Source organism: Eretmochelys imbricata, chromosome 8 (assembly GCF_965152235.1).
Source record: "Eretmochelys imbricata isolate rEreImb1 chromosome 8, rEreImb1.hap1, whole genome shotgun sequence".
Classification (NCBI taxonomy): domain Eukaryota; kingdom Metazoa; phylum Chordata; order Testudines; family Cheloniidae; genus Eretmochelys; species Eretmochelys imbricata.
Window position 1 is genome coordinate 29,674 of NC_135579.1, and position 15,673 is coordinate 45,346.

General features: G+C 45.2%; 1 protein-coding gene across 1 annotated transcript; it reads right to left on the reverse strand.

The window, feature by feature from the left end:
* Positions 1–673: 673 nt before the first annotated feature.
* On the reverse strand, positions 674–3,776 carry EGR1 (early growth response 1). Its single transcript, XM_077824133.1, has 2 exons — positions 3,363–3,776; positions 674–2,899 (listed from the first exon to the last, which is right to left on the reverse strand). The coding sequence occupies exons 1-2, from the start codon at positions 3,586–3,588 to the stop codon at positions 1,596–1,598; spliced, it is 1,530 nt and encodes a 509-aa protein (XP_077680259.1). The 5' UTR covers positions 3,589–3,776; the 3' UTR covers positions 674–1,595.
* Between the last annotated feature and the right edge of the window lie 11,897 nt (positions 3,777–15,673).

Below are 15,673 nucleotides of genomic sequence, written 5' to 3' on the forward strand. Positions count from 1 at the left end.
CCCACATATATTCAAAATGTATTTTCCACACTATATATAATTTTATTACCTTCCCATATTTCTAATCTGCCCAGCTCCTTTGGGATGATTTCCCTCTCCTCACTCATATTCTGTGCCCCTCCCCATTCACTACTAGCTATAAATCCAAGCAATATGCTTGTTTTTTCACTTTTTTTTTTTTACCTGAAGTCAAGCAGTAACTAAGATTCTCTTCTATATTACCCTCTGGCTAAACAGAATTAACCAAATGACCCTTCCATCCAAGTGAGCAGCCAGGCTCAAGGCTTATGTAGATATTTGACAAATGGTGGGTAGTACACATAACTTATGATACATGCTCTGTATCCTCTCTTAAATAGTAAGAGGGATGGATCATCAGAATGTTCTACTTCTTCCTTACTAAGAGGAAGAGAGTTAAAGATGTAACACCAGTTACTCCCAATTAATTAAATGAGGTTGCTACAGCTCTTGAGACATCTCACCTTCTCACTGCAGAGACACCTAGCTCAGTTCCATGGAAGTTACAACAAATCTATTGAGGAAAAAACAGATCTTTAACTGAGGGGAAGGAGTCAAGGATATGGGTAAAAGCATGTTTCCCACACACACAAGCCTTAAAGAAAAAATGCACTGTTTTGATATTTTATTTACTTTTTCTGAAGGGTATTGTACACCAAGTATCCCATTGGCAGTAAAGCGCATTCAATGTGTTTATAAGCTAAACAGTCACTTTTTGTTTAAACAAATACAATTACAAAGTAAAAAGAAACCACAAAATAATGAACTGCATGTTCATAACATACAAAATTGCTGCCTACTTAGTAGGTAAACTACAACATTCCAACTCCTGAATATATATTTATAAATTTACATTTCAGTAACAAAAATAGACTTTGAGAGGTTTTTTTGCTTACATTCTGTCTTCTAGCTCCTTCTCAATCCCCCCCCCCCACCAGTCTCCCTTACATTCTTTTAATAAAATCCCTTTCACCTTAAGGCTAGATGCAAAGCATCCATTCACACAAATGCATGACGTCAGCAAGGCTTCACAAAAAGGCACCAAGACATGTAACTTTAAAAACAAACTTTTGCCATATGAGTGTCTCATCAGGTGATATTTACAAAACATCACTCTTACATGCTTGAATACATAGTAAGTGCTGTTCTCAAATAAGTTTAAAACTCATTACAGCATAGTCACTAAAATAGAATTACCATTTACAAAATATGGGCCTGCTAACTCCAAATAATACAATATGAATACGCAAAGAATTTTCACATCATCAATAGTACCCAAAGGAAAGCAAAACCATACCATGACACATGTACATTTTACATTGTCTATGTATTTAATAAAAGTTCCTCTCTCAGTAAAATGTTTATGGGGGAAAATTATATTGAAATTATATCCATTGTCCATGCAAATTAAGTCTTTTGATAGAAGTGGAGAACTTAAATGGCAGTTGTTTCAGGCAGTTGAAGTTTAAAGAAAACTTAGGATGGCCTTGCTACGTATGATGTTCTTTAGTAACGGACAGACTCCATTCAGTCTGATAGTACCAATCAGCTATTTTTATATTTCCATCTTTACAGTCTCAACAAATTTCAATTGTCCTTGGAGAAAAAGTTGATGACATTTCTGAAAGTGCTGAAGTCCCTTGTGAACTGAAAGAATTGGTAATCCCTGGAGAGGGGAAAGTGGTAGATACTTGGGCCTGAAAGGTGGCAGTAACAGAAGGATATGTAGTTGCTACTGAGGGGGAAGGGAAAGTGGTGTGTGCTGGAGATGGATAGGAAGAAGACACTGGGGAGGAATAAGATGTAGGCACTGAAGAAGGGTAAGTGGTGGCGGCTGGAGATGGGTAGGAAGTTGTCATTGGGGGGGAGGAGTAGGTGGAAATCTGAGATGCAGTAGAGGCTGGAGTTGACTTTTCTGCTTTCTTATCCTTCTGTCTCAGGTGAATTTTAGTGTGTCTCTTCCTCTCATCGCTTCTGGCAAACTTTCTACCACAAATATCACAGGCAAATGGCTTCTCCCCAGTGTGGGTTCGGATATGAGTGGTCAAGTGATCGCTTCTGCTGAAATTCCTCATACAAATACGGCACTGAAAAGGTTTTTGTCCTGTGTGAATCCGAATGTGCCGGGTCAGCTCATCAGATCTGGAAAACCTCCTGTCACAGGACTCCACTGGGCACGCGTAGGGTCTCTCATGAGGAGGGGTCTTGCTAGGTCGGTTGGGGTATTTTCTCATCCTGCTTGGCTTGATTAGCTGGGACTGATACGTAGTGTTTAGCGTCTTCGGATCTTGGGAGCCAGTCTGGGTAGCAAAAGCTTTGATAGTGGAGAGAGGTGTGAGAGATGGCTGCTGGGGTCTGGTTTCTAGCATTGGAAATGGTTTCTGATCAGCTGGGACCAGGCTGAGAGATTCCCCCTGTTGCTGGGGGAATAAGTAGTCTGGGATCATTGGCACCTGGAAGTTGGTTTTAGCAGCCGGATAAGCTGGGGGAGGGTACTGGAGCGAGGTACTGGGAGCGTTTGAGAAGGACTGGGTTTGCTGCTCAGGGAAAATCTCAGAGCTAGAATTGGGAAATGTTGGTGCTGCTGAATAGATCGGGCTGTTGTCGCTGGCCTGTACAGAGCAGCTCAGGGGCGGGGTCTGTGAGGATGAGGAGGTTGGTGATGAAGAAGGTGTAGAAGTGGTAGGTAGGTTAGCCATGCCCACCAGCCCACTAACAAGGCTGAACAGAGGCTCTGGCCAGAGAGTGTTGCTGCTGTTGGGGGCTGGTTCCAGAGAGAAGCGGCCCGTGTAGGTTATAGGCGGCAGCCTGCTTGTCTGATTGGGGTAGCTGGTTTCTGCCAAGGGTTTCTCATTATTCAAAGAGATCTCGGGAAACGTGTCTGAAAAGAGAAGAGTAGCCGTTACTTCCAAGAGATGCTGCAGTCCCAGGGCTGCTACCCTCCGCCCCGCTAGCCCTGCCCAGCCCCAGCGCTACTACACCCAGCCCTCTCCCCTCCCCCCGGGCTAGCCCTGCCCTGCCCCAACGGGGCTACCCCCGCCCCCCGGGCTAATTAAAAATTGAGCGTTACATATTGCAGCGCGCTACTGGCAGCGCTCCAGCAGCAGAAAGCCCATCGCTAAGAGGAGCTGGCGCATGTAGAGAGAATCCCCCTAGCGCAGCCAGCGAGGCTGATGCATCATTAGCACCGGCGGAATCCCGAGCAAACTGCACCTGCCCTCGTAGAGCTCCCCTACAGCGCCCTAGAACCGAGGACTCGGGCGGCGGAGGGGGACATTTCGCAACGAGTGTCCCCACCACAGGCTCCCACTCCCAACCCCCTGCGGACAGAGACTGTCGCTTACCTGCAGCGAGATGCTCGAAGTGCTGCTCTCCGGGAGGGTTGAAACCGCTGTTTTCAGGGGCCCCACTGGAGGTGAGGAACTGGGGGCCCCCGCCGCTGAGTAGCATCATCTCCTCCAGCTTGGGGTAGTTACTGTCCATGGTGGGGGGCGAGTGTGGAAAGGAGCTGAAGGGGTCAGAGATCTGCAGCGGGGGCAGGAGCTGCATCTCCGCCTTGGCCACGGCCATGCGGGGAGTGGGCTTTGCCTGGGGACACAGGGATGCTGCGCACCAGGGGCCAGGCGGCCGGCCAGAAGCGCCAGTCGCGTGCTGCTGCTGGGCTCGATATATGCTGGCTCCCCTCCCCAGCGGCCTGGGGCTCCCCCTGGCTCTGCCCGGTAGAAGCGCTCAGCCCGGGGCTCCCCCGGCTCTGCCCGCTGGAAGCTATCAGCTCTTCGCCCGCCCTAGAGCCGCCCCTATATATCGAGTCCCCATCGGCTGCGGGCCGCCCCGGCCATGACGTACATGGCCATATATGGCGGACAGGAAACCCTTATATGGAGCCAGGCTGGAAGACCCAGCCTGGCGTCAGTAGCTGGCACTGGGGAAGCCGGGTGGTGGGGGCCCAGCCCAGATAGGAACAAGAGCCCCGCGCCCGCCCTAGGGTCCTATACCCCTCTCACCCTATCGCTGGGTTTCTCTGGGGGGCAGCGCACGAGCCCCCCCGCCGCTGTCCTCCTCGGGTCCCAGTCGCCGCCTCAACCCAGGCCGCCGGAAGCCCCCGGCCGCAGAGTCCATATAAGGAAACAGCCTTATAAGTCCCGGTTCCGGCGGGAGCCTTCCTGCTCCTTATATGGCGATTCCGGCTCTGGGAGGGGGTGGAGAGAGGCGAACCCGACGGGGGGGTGGGGCGGCGGGGAGCGAAGTGGCGAAAGGAAGAGCAGCTCCAGCGTTTCTTTCAGCCCTGCAGAGCTGCCTGTTCTCGGGCTGGGCGTGGAAGGCTTAGGCAGGGGAAGAGCAGGGCTTGTTTGGGCACTTGATCTGCTCCAGGAATGGCTGTGGAGCGCCCTGGGAAGAGGATTTCCTGAACCTGGGGGACTGGAACACACAGGAGTTGGAACAATTTGTATAGTGTGGGTGCTGAGAGCCATTGAACCAAACTGTGAATCCTGTATATGATGGAAACCACTTCAAGCCAAGGGGTACAGCAGCACTTCTAGTTTCACCGCCCATGCTGGAAGATAACCTAGTATTTAACCATTAGTGAAGCCCACTGTTCAAAGCAGGGACTAGGGCCTGCTGTGTTACCGGGAAGACTGCACAAAACAGAGCTCCGATAGACAACGACCCCCCCACTCCCATTTCAGTTTGTGATTAGCACATTTTCTGCTTGTTTTCCTGCTCCTTTCATAAGAATCGCACCCTTTGCTGCCATTCTGCGTCTCGCATTCACATGACAGGTGCGGCGGGGGTCTGACTGATCAGCCTGCGCTGCGTATTTTAACAACCCCAGTGCAGAGGAGGTTCCCCTGGTGCTGGCAGTCTGCCCCTAGTGGGATCAGCTTGGCCCAGGAAAGGGGAATTTCTGGGATTCCTGGGCTTTGCAATGAGCATTCTACTCCACCTGGCTGTGCCGGGAAAAGAGAGGCTCCTTGGAGGGCCCCAGCACTCCTGGGGCAGGGTTTGGAGATGTGTCCCCTACACAAAGAAGAGCAGGGGGCACTCTACCCTGTTAGACCAATGGCGCCCAGCCCTGTCCCATAAACCCCTGCATCTTGCGAGAGTAGGCCACCAAACACTCCTTTCCCTCCTCTGAGCATTCTTGTAGGGCTCTGGTTGCACGTCATGGGGAATGTCCTAGTGTACAAGGGGGATTTCCTGTCCTTCCCGTCTTCAGAGCCCTCGGCTGCACTTTATCCAGTCGATTGAGGCTGAAAGCATTGCCCAGTGCCTCAGCATGCTGGTCCCAACTCTGCTGTAGGGCCCCAGAGTGACCCGTGCGTTGCCAGAAGAAATGCTGCTGGCTCAGGACTGCACAGCGCCCTCAGTGCACGCACTGCAGAGGCTGCAGCTTCTAGTGAAAGGGAATTTCCTGATGATGCAAAATATTGGGAATCTCGGGGAATTATAAATAAGTGGCTCGGTGCTGCCGCCTAGTGCCTAGGGCCGGGCCAACTGTGACTAAGCGCCGCATCTGGCTCTAGCGCCAGGTACCGAGGCGGAGGGAGAAGAGTTCGCGCCCTTCAGCCCAGGGATTCCGTGCACATCACCCCCAAGACTCCAGGTAGACACTCCATTTACTCCGAGGTTCGCTGTTAGGGGTTTTCTGGGCTTCTTGCCGAGTGGGAGCCTGAGACGCAGTGAGATTGCACTGAGCTTGCGCAGCCGCCTCTGCAAGTGCTTCCCCCGCAGTCCTCTGAGAGCAGGATAGATAGCCCCATGAATAGAGAGCTCCTCGGCTGGAGCTGCACGAATCCTGCAGAATACCAGCCTAACAGGGAGCAACCCTCTGGGGGCTCTGCCCTGCGGGTGGAGCAGGGGAACCCACCGCAGAACCCACCAGACCCCCCCAGACACTGCCTCACAGCAGGTCTCTGCGCGCGGGTGTGCCCCCTTCAGTTCCATTACTTATGGGCCCTGAGCCAGGGAGCCCAGGATTACAGTGAAGGCGAAGAGTCTTAAACATCTTCAGTACTTAGAGTGACAAGCACCAGGTTCACCAGTTCCCAGGGTGGGGGGCAATCTTTCTCCCCGGGGTTTTCCAGATCTCAATACATTTCCAAGCAGTTGGCAACTGTGCAGAAATATGAAGCTTGTGTTAATTCGTCCACCTGGATGAGATGCTCGGCGGCAGGTCTGTGCACTTTCCCACCACGCTGGCTCAGAAGATCTAAGTTTCCTAATATCATTTCAGGAGGTTGCTCCCATGGCCACGTCACTGCGGGCTTTCGAAGCTCCCTTTTGCTGCAGGCTACTTTCCCTTTGCTTTAATGTTTTAAAAAGAACGGCAAAACCCTTTATCCATTATTTATTTAGCAGACTATCAGCTAGACAATCCTGCTCGAAAATAGCTTGATTAGAGCACTATACAAAGGCAGAAATAAAATGTACAGCAGTGTAAACACCAATAATCAGCCCCAGCTAACACTCTCATTCCTAATAGCTCTGTTTCAGAGATGACACAGAGGGAGTCCCTGCAGGGAGGTCCATATGGAAAGAATCTAGTTGAATTAAAATGATGATTCCACAAATGCAAGGCTAGATTGGGACACTTTTTCTTTTTTAATCATTAGAAGATCAACATTTTATAATGCCTTGGCAGTAGACAGTCCCTGTGCTCATTAATTTTGATCTTTTGCACCATTTAAAATTGATCCTAGGCCTCATTTAAACATGGAGTTACACTGATTTAACCAAAACCAGTTTGTAAACCAATTTTTGGTGGGTGCAAAAGCCTCTGTTGACACTGTTAAAATCACTTTAAATCTAGTGTATGCTGAGTTAGCTTAAACTGATTCTTTATTGAATTAAGTTAAATCAATGTCTGCCCTTTAAAAACTGAAGGAACTCAAATGTGAAATTGCAGAATTACTAACTGTGGTTTGTAACCTATAATTTAAATCATCTTCTGTACCAAATGACTGGAGGATAGCTGATATGACACCAATTTTTTAAAAAGGCTCCAGAGGTGATCCTGGCAATTACAGGCCAGTAAGCCTGACTTCAGAATCGGGCAAACTGGTTGAAACTAATAAAGAACAGAATTGTGAGACACAGAGATGAACATGATTTGCTGGGGAAGAGTCAACATGGTTTTTGTAAAGGGAAATCATGCCTCACCACTCTACTAGAATTCTTTGGGGGAGGGGAGGGTCAACAAGCATGCGGACAAGAGCGATCCAGTGGATATAGTGTACTTAGATTTTCAGAAAGCCTTTGACAAGGTCCCTCACCAAAGGCTCTTAAGCAAAGTAAGTAGTCATGGGATAAGATGGAAGGTCCTCTCATGGATTGGTAACTGTTTAAAAGATAGGAAACAAAGGGTAGGAATAAATGGTCAGTTTTCAGAATGGAGAAAGGTAAATAGTAGTGTCCTCCAAGAGTCTGTACTGGGACCAGTCCTATTCAACATATTCATAGATGATCTGGAAAATGAGGTAAACAGTGAGGTGGCAAAATTTGCAGATAATAGAAAACCACTCAAGATAGTTAAGTGCAAAGCAGACTGTGAAGAGTTACAAAGGGATCTCACAAAACTGGGTGACTGGGCAACAAAATGGCAGATGAAATTCAATGTTAATAAATGCAAAGTAATGCACATTGGAAAACATAATCCCAACTATACATATAAAATGATGGGGTCTAAATGAGCTGTTACCACTCAAGAAAAATATCTTGGAGTCATTGTGGATAGCTCTCTGAAAACATCCGCTCAATGTGCAGTGGTAGTCAAAAAAGCGAACAGAATATTAGGAATCATTAAGAAAGGGACAGATAAGACGACAGAAAAGATCATGATGCCTCTATATAAATCCAAGCCATGCCCACATCTTGAATACTTCATACAGATGTGGTTGCCCCATCTAAAAAAAATATAGTGGAATTGGAAAAGGTTCAGAAAAGGGCAACAAAAATTATTAGAGGTATGGAACTGTTGCCATATGAGGAGAGATTAATAAGAGTGGGACTTTTCAGCTTGGAAAAGAGACTAAGGGGGAATATGGTAACGGTCTATAAAATCATGAGTGGTGTGGAAAAAGTAAATAAGGAAGTGTTATATACTCCTTCTCATAACACAAGAACTAGGGGTCACCAAATGAAATTAATAGGCAGCAGGTTTAAAGCAAATAAAAGGAAGTATTTCTTCACACAATGCACAGTCAACCTGTGGAACTCTTTGCCAGAGGATGTTGTGAAGGCCAAGACTATAACAGGGTTCAAAAAAGAACGAGATAAATTCATGGAGGATAGATCCATGAATGGCAATTAGCCAAGATGGGCAGAGATGGTGGCCCTAGCCTGCGTTTGACAGAAGCTGGGAATGGGCGACAGGGAATGGATCACTTTATGATTACCTGTTCTGTTCATTCCCTCTGAAGCACCTCATATCTCCACTGTCAGAAGACAGGATACTGGGCTAGATGAACCTTTGGTTTAACCCAGTGTGACCATTCTTAAGTTCTTATGTAATCCAGTGCAATTTTGTATGTAGACAAGGCCACAGATTTTCCATTCTGAAGTGAGATGAAAGCAGTGTAGTTTTTAAAAAACTGAACACACAAATTCATACTAAGATCTAGGCAGGATAATGAAATTCATTCTTGCTGATGAGTCTAAAGTGGTGATTTAAATGAATTAAGTGCTCTTGTTACTATGTAGATTTCACAAAACTTTCTGGAATTTGTTTTCAACTATTGCCTTATTATTCAGCAATCCTCATTTTTAATAACTAAACCTCTGAAATAGATACTGATAATTGCCATTAGTAGTGGGCAGCGTTCCTCTTCACTGTTTTTCACCACAGAGGTGAGTCATGGATCTATTTCACCATTTAAAAAAATCCTTATTGTGCTTAGGTGCATCAGCCTTGGAATTTTCCCTCTTCAAATCTCTTTCTTAACTTCTAATTTATACTGATTGCTATCTATACCTCCCCCCCCTTTTCCATTTGTTATATATTAGTCTTTTATTTCTAATTGTGGCCTTCATTTATCCTCTTAGGGTATGTCTTCATTAGCAATGTTAAAGCACTGCTGCGGCAGCGCTTCAATGTGGCTGTGTAGTCGCGGCACCAGCACTGGGAGAGAGCTCTCCCAGTGCTGTAAAAAAACCCACCCCCACAAGGGGAGTAGCTACCAGTGCTGGGAGCATAGCTCCCAGAGCTGGTGCACTCTCTACATTGCCCCGTTACAGCACTGAAACTTGCAGTGCTCAGGGATTTTTTTTTTCCACACCCCTGAGCGAGAAAGTTGCAGCACTGTAAAGTGGCAGTGTAGATAAAGAGTCAGAGAGTTAGAGAGTTTAAAGACAGAAGTGACCATCAGATCATCTTATCTGACCTCCAGTATATCACAAGGCCCCTAAACACCACCCAGCACCTGCACACCAAGCCCAACAACCAAAATCAGACCAAAGTACTACCGTCCTCAGGTGACGCGCCAGAGAAGTGAACACAAGGGACTGAGATGCACTAATCCCAGAGGCCCCTGCAATGTCAATGAATTGATTAAGTGAGATATACCAAGATGATTCTAGCAAATGAACTGTGACCTATTCTGCAGAGGAAGGTGAAAAATCCTCAAGATATCTGCTAATCTGACTTGGGGAAAGTTCCTTCCTGACCTCACATCCAGTATGGTCTTTTAAACAAAGTTATCCTCTTTCACAATTGCAGAATTATGGCTTTTTGGTCATCTACTAAACTCTTCTTAAACAACGCTCAGTTATCATTCATATTTTTCTGTCTAAATTTTTCCACCCAATATATTTTCCTCATAATTTTCCTCATCTTTGGAAAATTAGTCCTTTTGAAGCCCTAAATATACATATTACTGTTTGGGACTGTCCTCTCTTTGCCCATAATGGATGGAATCAGGACATGTTCTCTGTTTGCCCAAACTAAATGTAATCACATAATGATCATTGGTGCCTAGGCAACCACCAACTTCCAGTCCAGTGATCAATTCATCTTTATCCATAATAAAGAAGTCCAAAATAGCATTACTTAGTGTTGTGTGCAATACCTTTTGTGTTAGAAAATAATCTATAATATTTTAGAAACTCTAATAATATTTTACTACTGGCTGCACAAGACCATGTCTCCCAAATTGAAGTCCCACATTACACCACCATTTCTCTTTCAATACAGCAAATACAGGTGCTCCTCCTGTTTTCTAGTTTGATTTGGTGGCCTGTAAGGCTATGTCTACCCTGCAGCTGGGAGCGAGTCTCGCAGCCTGGTCAACAAACTCATGCAAGTGGGACTTGAGCTAGCACACTAACAAGAACAGTGTGGACACTGTGGCTTGGGCTGGAGCTTGGGCTCTCCAGCCCAGTCCTTAGGCTTGAGAGTCCAAGGTGCAACATCCTCGCTGCTATTTTTAGCAGGCTAACTCAAACCCAGCTAGCTGAGGCTGACAGCTAACTGAGGCTCGCTCCCAGCTGCAGTATAGACATACCCTAAATTCTGCTAGGACACCCCCTCCCACACCCAGGGCTTTTTTAGTTAGAACACTGATCCATTTGCAGTTCTGAGTTAGCAACAACTCTAAAGCAGGTAATGTCACTGTGTTTTCCACTGAATGCATCCAATGAAGTGAGCTGTAGCTCACGAAAGCTTATGCTCAAATAAATTGGTTAGTCTCTAAGGGTGCCACTAGTACTCCTTTTCTTTTTGCGAATACAGACTAACACGGCTGCTACTCTGAAACCTTTAATGTAAAGTGCCACCTTCCTACATCTCTTTTACCCATTCTTTCCTTCCTGAACAGGTTGTAACCAGTGGTTTTAACATTCCATTTTAACATTTTTAAAGCACAGTAAGGACATTTTCTCTAGAAGTCCTACACAGCATTAAAGTCGGGGAAAAAAATGTTAAGCCCCAATCAGTGATCTGTCCCTATACAGACCTATTACTGTTGCATTGCCACAGAGGCTCATTTTGCACCTACTTAATTAAATAAACTTATTTCTGTATTTTAATATTGAGGGCCATTTACCTTTTTGCATATGCTGGCAATGATTTTCTTGCAGACAGTTTCAGTACTGTTGCATGGTGGCATCCGACGAAGTGGGTATTCACCCAAGAAAGCTTATGCTCCAATATGTCTGTTAGTCTATAAGGTGCCGTAGCACTCTTTGCCGCTAGTACTGTTTTTGAAATTTACTTTTAGATAATTTAAGTCACAACCTAATTTGATGTATTACCCTGCTTTGTAAACATATTAAGACACCCCCCGTGCAAAAAAAAAAAAAAAAAGACAACAGTTTCTTCATTATCAGAGCTTTGTCCTTTGTTCATGAATGTAATTTGCTTTTGAATTTCTTTGCAATTTGTGCTGAAAACAGCATGCTTTTGCAAAATAGTTGCTTGTATTGCTAGTGCTGGACACCTTTGCTTCCTTTTGTGATTGCCTCCGCTTTTATTTCACTCAAATCTAATATATGCTGTTTGGTTAAACTTTGTATTCTCTGTCTAAATGCCATGGTATGCATTTTTAATTAGATGCACTTCTTTTCTTGCTTGCTAATACTTTTATGTGGGAAGCAGAGTTTTGACAAGTTTGGAACACCTACTGTTTTTTGACAAAGTCAAATCCATTTCTTGCAAAAACCTTACTTTAATCTGGTTATCAGGTATACCCCCAAATAATTCAGTTTATAGCCCACCTGTTAATTGTTTCAATTCACATGCCTTAGCTTTTATTTATCATGCACCTCTGATTGCCACACCTGTTTTCTCTCCCCAATTCCATTTTCTCCGGGAACTATTTTTAACTTTCCAAAGATCTAAACAAGTTTAAGTAGCTGCCATTACAAAAGAATCACCAACAGGTTTATGGTGTAATTTATTACACGTCTGCAATGTTAGAAATGGAAGCTTTATACTATTGGAAAGGGGGAGGGGGGAGATTCCAGCTTCTCAGTGGGATATATGGGATTTGTTTCTGTCCCCAGACGGTACCAAGATATCTGACTCTTAAGTTATGACATTTTTATACAAAGAAAACCTTTTGTAGGTCATTTTGAACATGTTAAAATATATTAATAATATTTTCCTCTCCTTTTCAGTCCTGCACAGTTGTACTCATGGACCTCCAGATCTTCAAAGGATCTATCTGGGCCATGGTCACCAAGGCATCTGGCTTTACAGCTATGGAGGTGGGGCGGAGGGGCGGAGAGAGAAGGAAGGAGATACAAAAGTAGCCTTAATAAATGTTTTTTAAAATGAATAGAATAAATTAAATTTTAAATAGTTTTCCTGTAAGATGAGTTGTGATAAAGGCCTCATTGCCACTCTTTTGGAATGACCTACATAACTCACTTTCAGCTTCACTACTTACTTACCATACCATACTCATACTGATAAAACTTCTATACCACACAATCCAGATGATGTCCACCACATGTCCATTAATTCCATGGAATCTAAATTACAACCCAAAAGAAAGGAAGCATAATTATATAATTTGTAGTAATATTATCCAGCCACAAGAGGGAACTCTTCCCTGTGCTTAAATAAGGGCTAGGGAGTGGTCTGCTATAGCTAAGCAGAACATAGATGTGCTAGAAGCAGAAAGTTTGCATATTTATTTGTGGTTTGTTACCAAATACATACAATATATAAGCAGAACTGTAACTTCATATATGTTAAGCAGGAGTATAACAAGGCTGACTGCAGTTCTATATACTCTCAGGCACAGATACAAAAAATCCAGAAAAATCATTAATTTGGAAAGCATGACATTACAGACTGTAAAAGCTCCTGTCAGGGTTGTGGCATTGCAGACAGAGCTGATAAGTGCTTCCCAAAGTATTCAAACACTTTCCTGTCTCTTAGAGTGTCTCTATCCTGGTAGGTTTCAGAGGGGTAGCCGTGTTAGTCTGTATCAGCAAAAACAACCAGGAGTCCTTGTGGCACCTTAGAGACTAACACGTTTATTTGGACATAAGCTTTCGTGGGCTAAAACCCTCTTCATCAGATGCATGGAGTGGAAAATACAGTAGAGAGGTATATGCTGTGTATTTATACCTCTCTACTGCATTTTACACTCCATGCATCTGATGAATCATGGAATCATAGAATATCAGGGTTGGAAGGAACCTCAGGAGGTCATCTAGTCTGACCCCCTGCTCAAAGCAGGACCAATCCCCAACTAAATCATCCCAGCCACAGCTTTGTCAAGCCTGACCTTAAAAACCTCAAAGAAAGGATTCAGAGTAGCAGCCGTGTTAGTCTGTATCAGCAAAAAGAACAGGAGTCCTTGTGGCACCTTAGAGACTAACAAATTTATTAGCGCATAAGCTTTTGTGGACTACAGCCCACATCGGATGCATAGAATGGAACATATAGTAAGAAGAAATATATATACATACAGATAAGTTGGAAGTTGCCATACAGACTGTGAGAGGCTAACCAATTTATTTGAGCATAAGCTTTCATGAGCTACAGCTCACTTCATCAGATGCATACTGTGGAAAGTGTAGAAGATCTTCTTATATACACACAAAGCATGAAAAAATACCTCCTCCCACCCCACTCTCCTGCTGGTAATAGCTTATCTAAAGTGATCGCTCTCCTTACAATGTGTATAATAATCAAGTTGGGCCATTTCCAGTACATCACTTGCCCCATAACCTCAGCCGTGCGGAACACAATGCCATCCACAGCCTCAGAAACAACTCTGACATCATAATCAAAAAGGCTGACAAAGGAGGTGCTGTTGTCATCATGAATAGGTCGGAATATGAACAAGAGGCTGCTCGGCAGCTCTCCAACACCACTTTCTACAAGCCATTACCCTCTGATCCCACTGAGAGTTACCAAAAGAAACTACAGCATTTGCTCAAGAAACTCCCTGAAAAAGCACAAGATCAAATCCGCACAGACACACCCCTGGAACCCCGACCTGGGATATTCTGTCTACTACCCAAGATCCATAAACCTGGAAACCCTGGGCGCCCCATCATCTCAGGCATTGGCACCCTGACAGCAGGATTGTCTGGCTATGTAGACTCCCTCCTCAGGCCCTACGCTACCAGCACTCCCAGCTACCTTCGAGACACCACTGACTTCCTGAGGAAACTACAATCCATCAGTGATCTTCCTGATAACACCATCCTGGCCACTATGGATGTAGAAGCCCTCTACACCAACATTCCACACAAAGACGGACTACAAGCCATCAAGAACACTATCCCCGATAATGTCATGGCTAACCTGGTGGCTGAACTTTGTGACTTTGTCCTTACCCATAACTATTTTACATTTGGGGACAATGTATACCTTCAGATCAGCAGCACTGCTATGGGTACCTGCATGGCCCCACAGTATGCCAACATTTTTATGGCTGACTTAGAACAACGCTTCCTCAGCTCTCGTCCCCTAACGCCCCTACTCTACTTGCGCTATATTGATGACATCTTCATCATCTGGACCCATGGAAAAAAAGCCCTTGAGGAATTCCACCATGATTTCAACAATTTCCATCCCACCATCAACCTCAGCCTGGTCCAGTCCACACAAGAGATCCACTTCCTGGACACTACAGTGCTAATAAACGATGGTCACATAAACACCACCCTATACCGGAAACCTACTCACCGCTATTCCTACCTACATGCCTCCAGCTTTCACCCTGACCACACCACACGATCCATCGTCTACAGCCAAGCTCTGCGATACAACCGCATTTGCTCCAACCCCTCAGACAGAGACAAACACCTACAAGATCTCTATCAAGCATTCTCACAACTACAATACCCACCTGCGGAAGTGAAGAAACAGATTGATAGAGCCAGAAGAGTTCCCAGAAGTCACCTACTACAGGACAGGCCTAACAAAGAAAATAACAGAACGCCACTAGCCGTCACCTTCAGATCCCAACTAAAACCCCTCCAACGCATTATTAAGGATCTACAACCTATCCTGGAGGATGACCCAACACTCTCACAAATCTTGGGAGACAGGCCAGTTCTTGCCTACAGACAGCCCCCCAACCTGAAGCAAATACTCACCAGCAACCACATACCACACAACAGAACCACTAACCCAGGAACCTATCCTTGCAACAAAGCCCATTGCCAATTGTGCCTACATATCTATTCAGGGGACACCATCACAGGGCCTAATAACATCAGCCACATTATCAGAGGCTCGTTCACCTGCACATCCACCAACGTGATATATGCCATCATGTGCCAGCAATGCCCCTCTGCCATGTACATTGGTCAAACTGGACAGTCTCTACGTAAAAGAATAAATGGACACAAATCAGATGTCAAGAATTAAAACATTCATAAACCAGTCGGAGAACACTTCAATCTCTCTGGTCACGCGATTACAGACATGAAAGTTGCTATCTTACAACAAAAAAAACTTCAAATCCAGATTCCAGCGAGAAACCTTTGAATTGGAATTCATTTGCAAATTGGATACAATTAACTTAGGCTTGAATAGAGACTGGGAGTGGCTAAGTCATTATGCAAGGTAACCTATTTCCCCTTATTTTTTCCTACCCCCCCCCCCCCAGACATTCGTGTTAAACCCTGGATTTGTGCTGGAAATGGCCCACCTTGATTATCCTACACATTGTAAGGAGGGTGGTCACTTTAG

Coding starts and splice junctions, on each gene's coding strand:
- EGR1 (XM_077824133.1), bottom strand. CDS start 3,588: ATGGCCGTGGCCAAGGCGGAGATGCAGCTCCTGCCCCCGCTGCAGATC. Junction 2,900..3,362: donor CTTCGAGCATCTCGCTGCAG/GTAAGCGACAGT, acceptor TTCTCTTTTCAG/ACACGTTTCCCGAGATCTCT.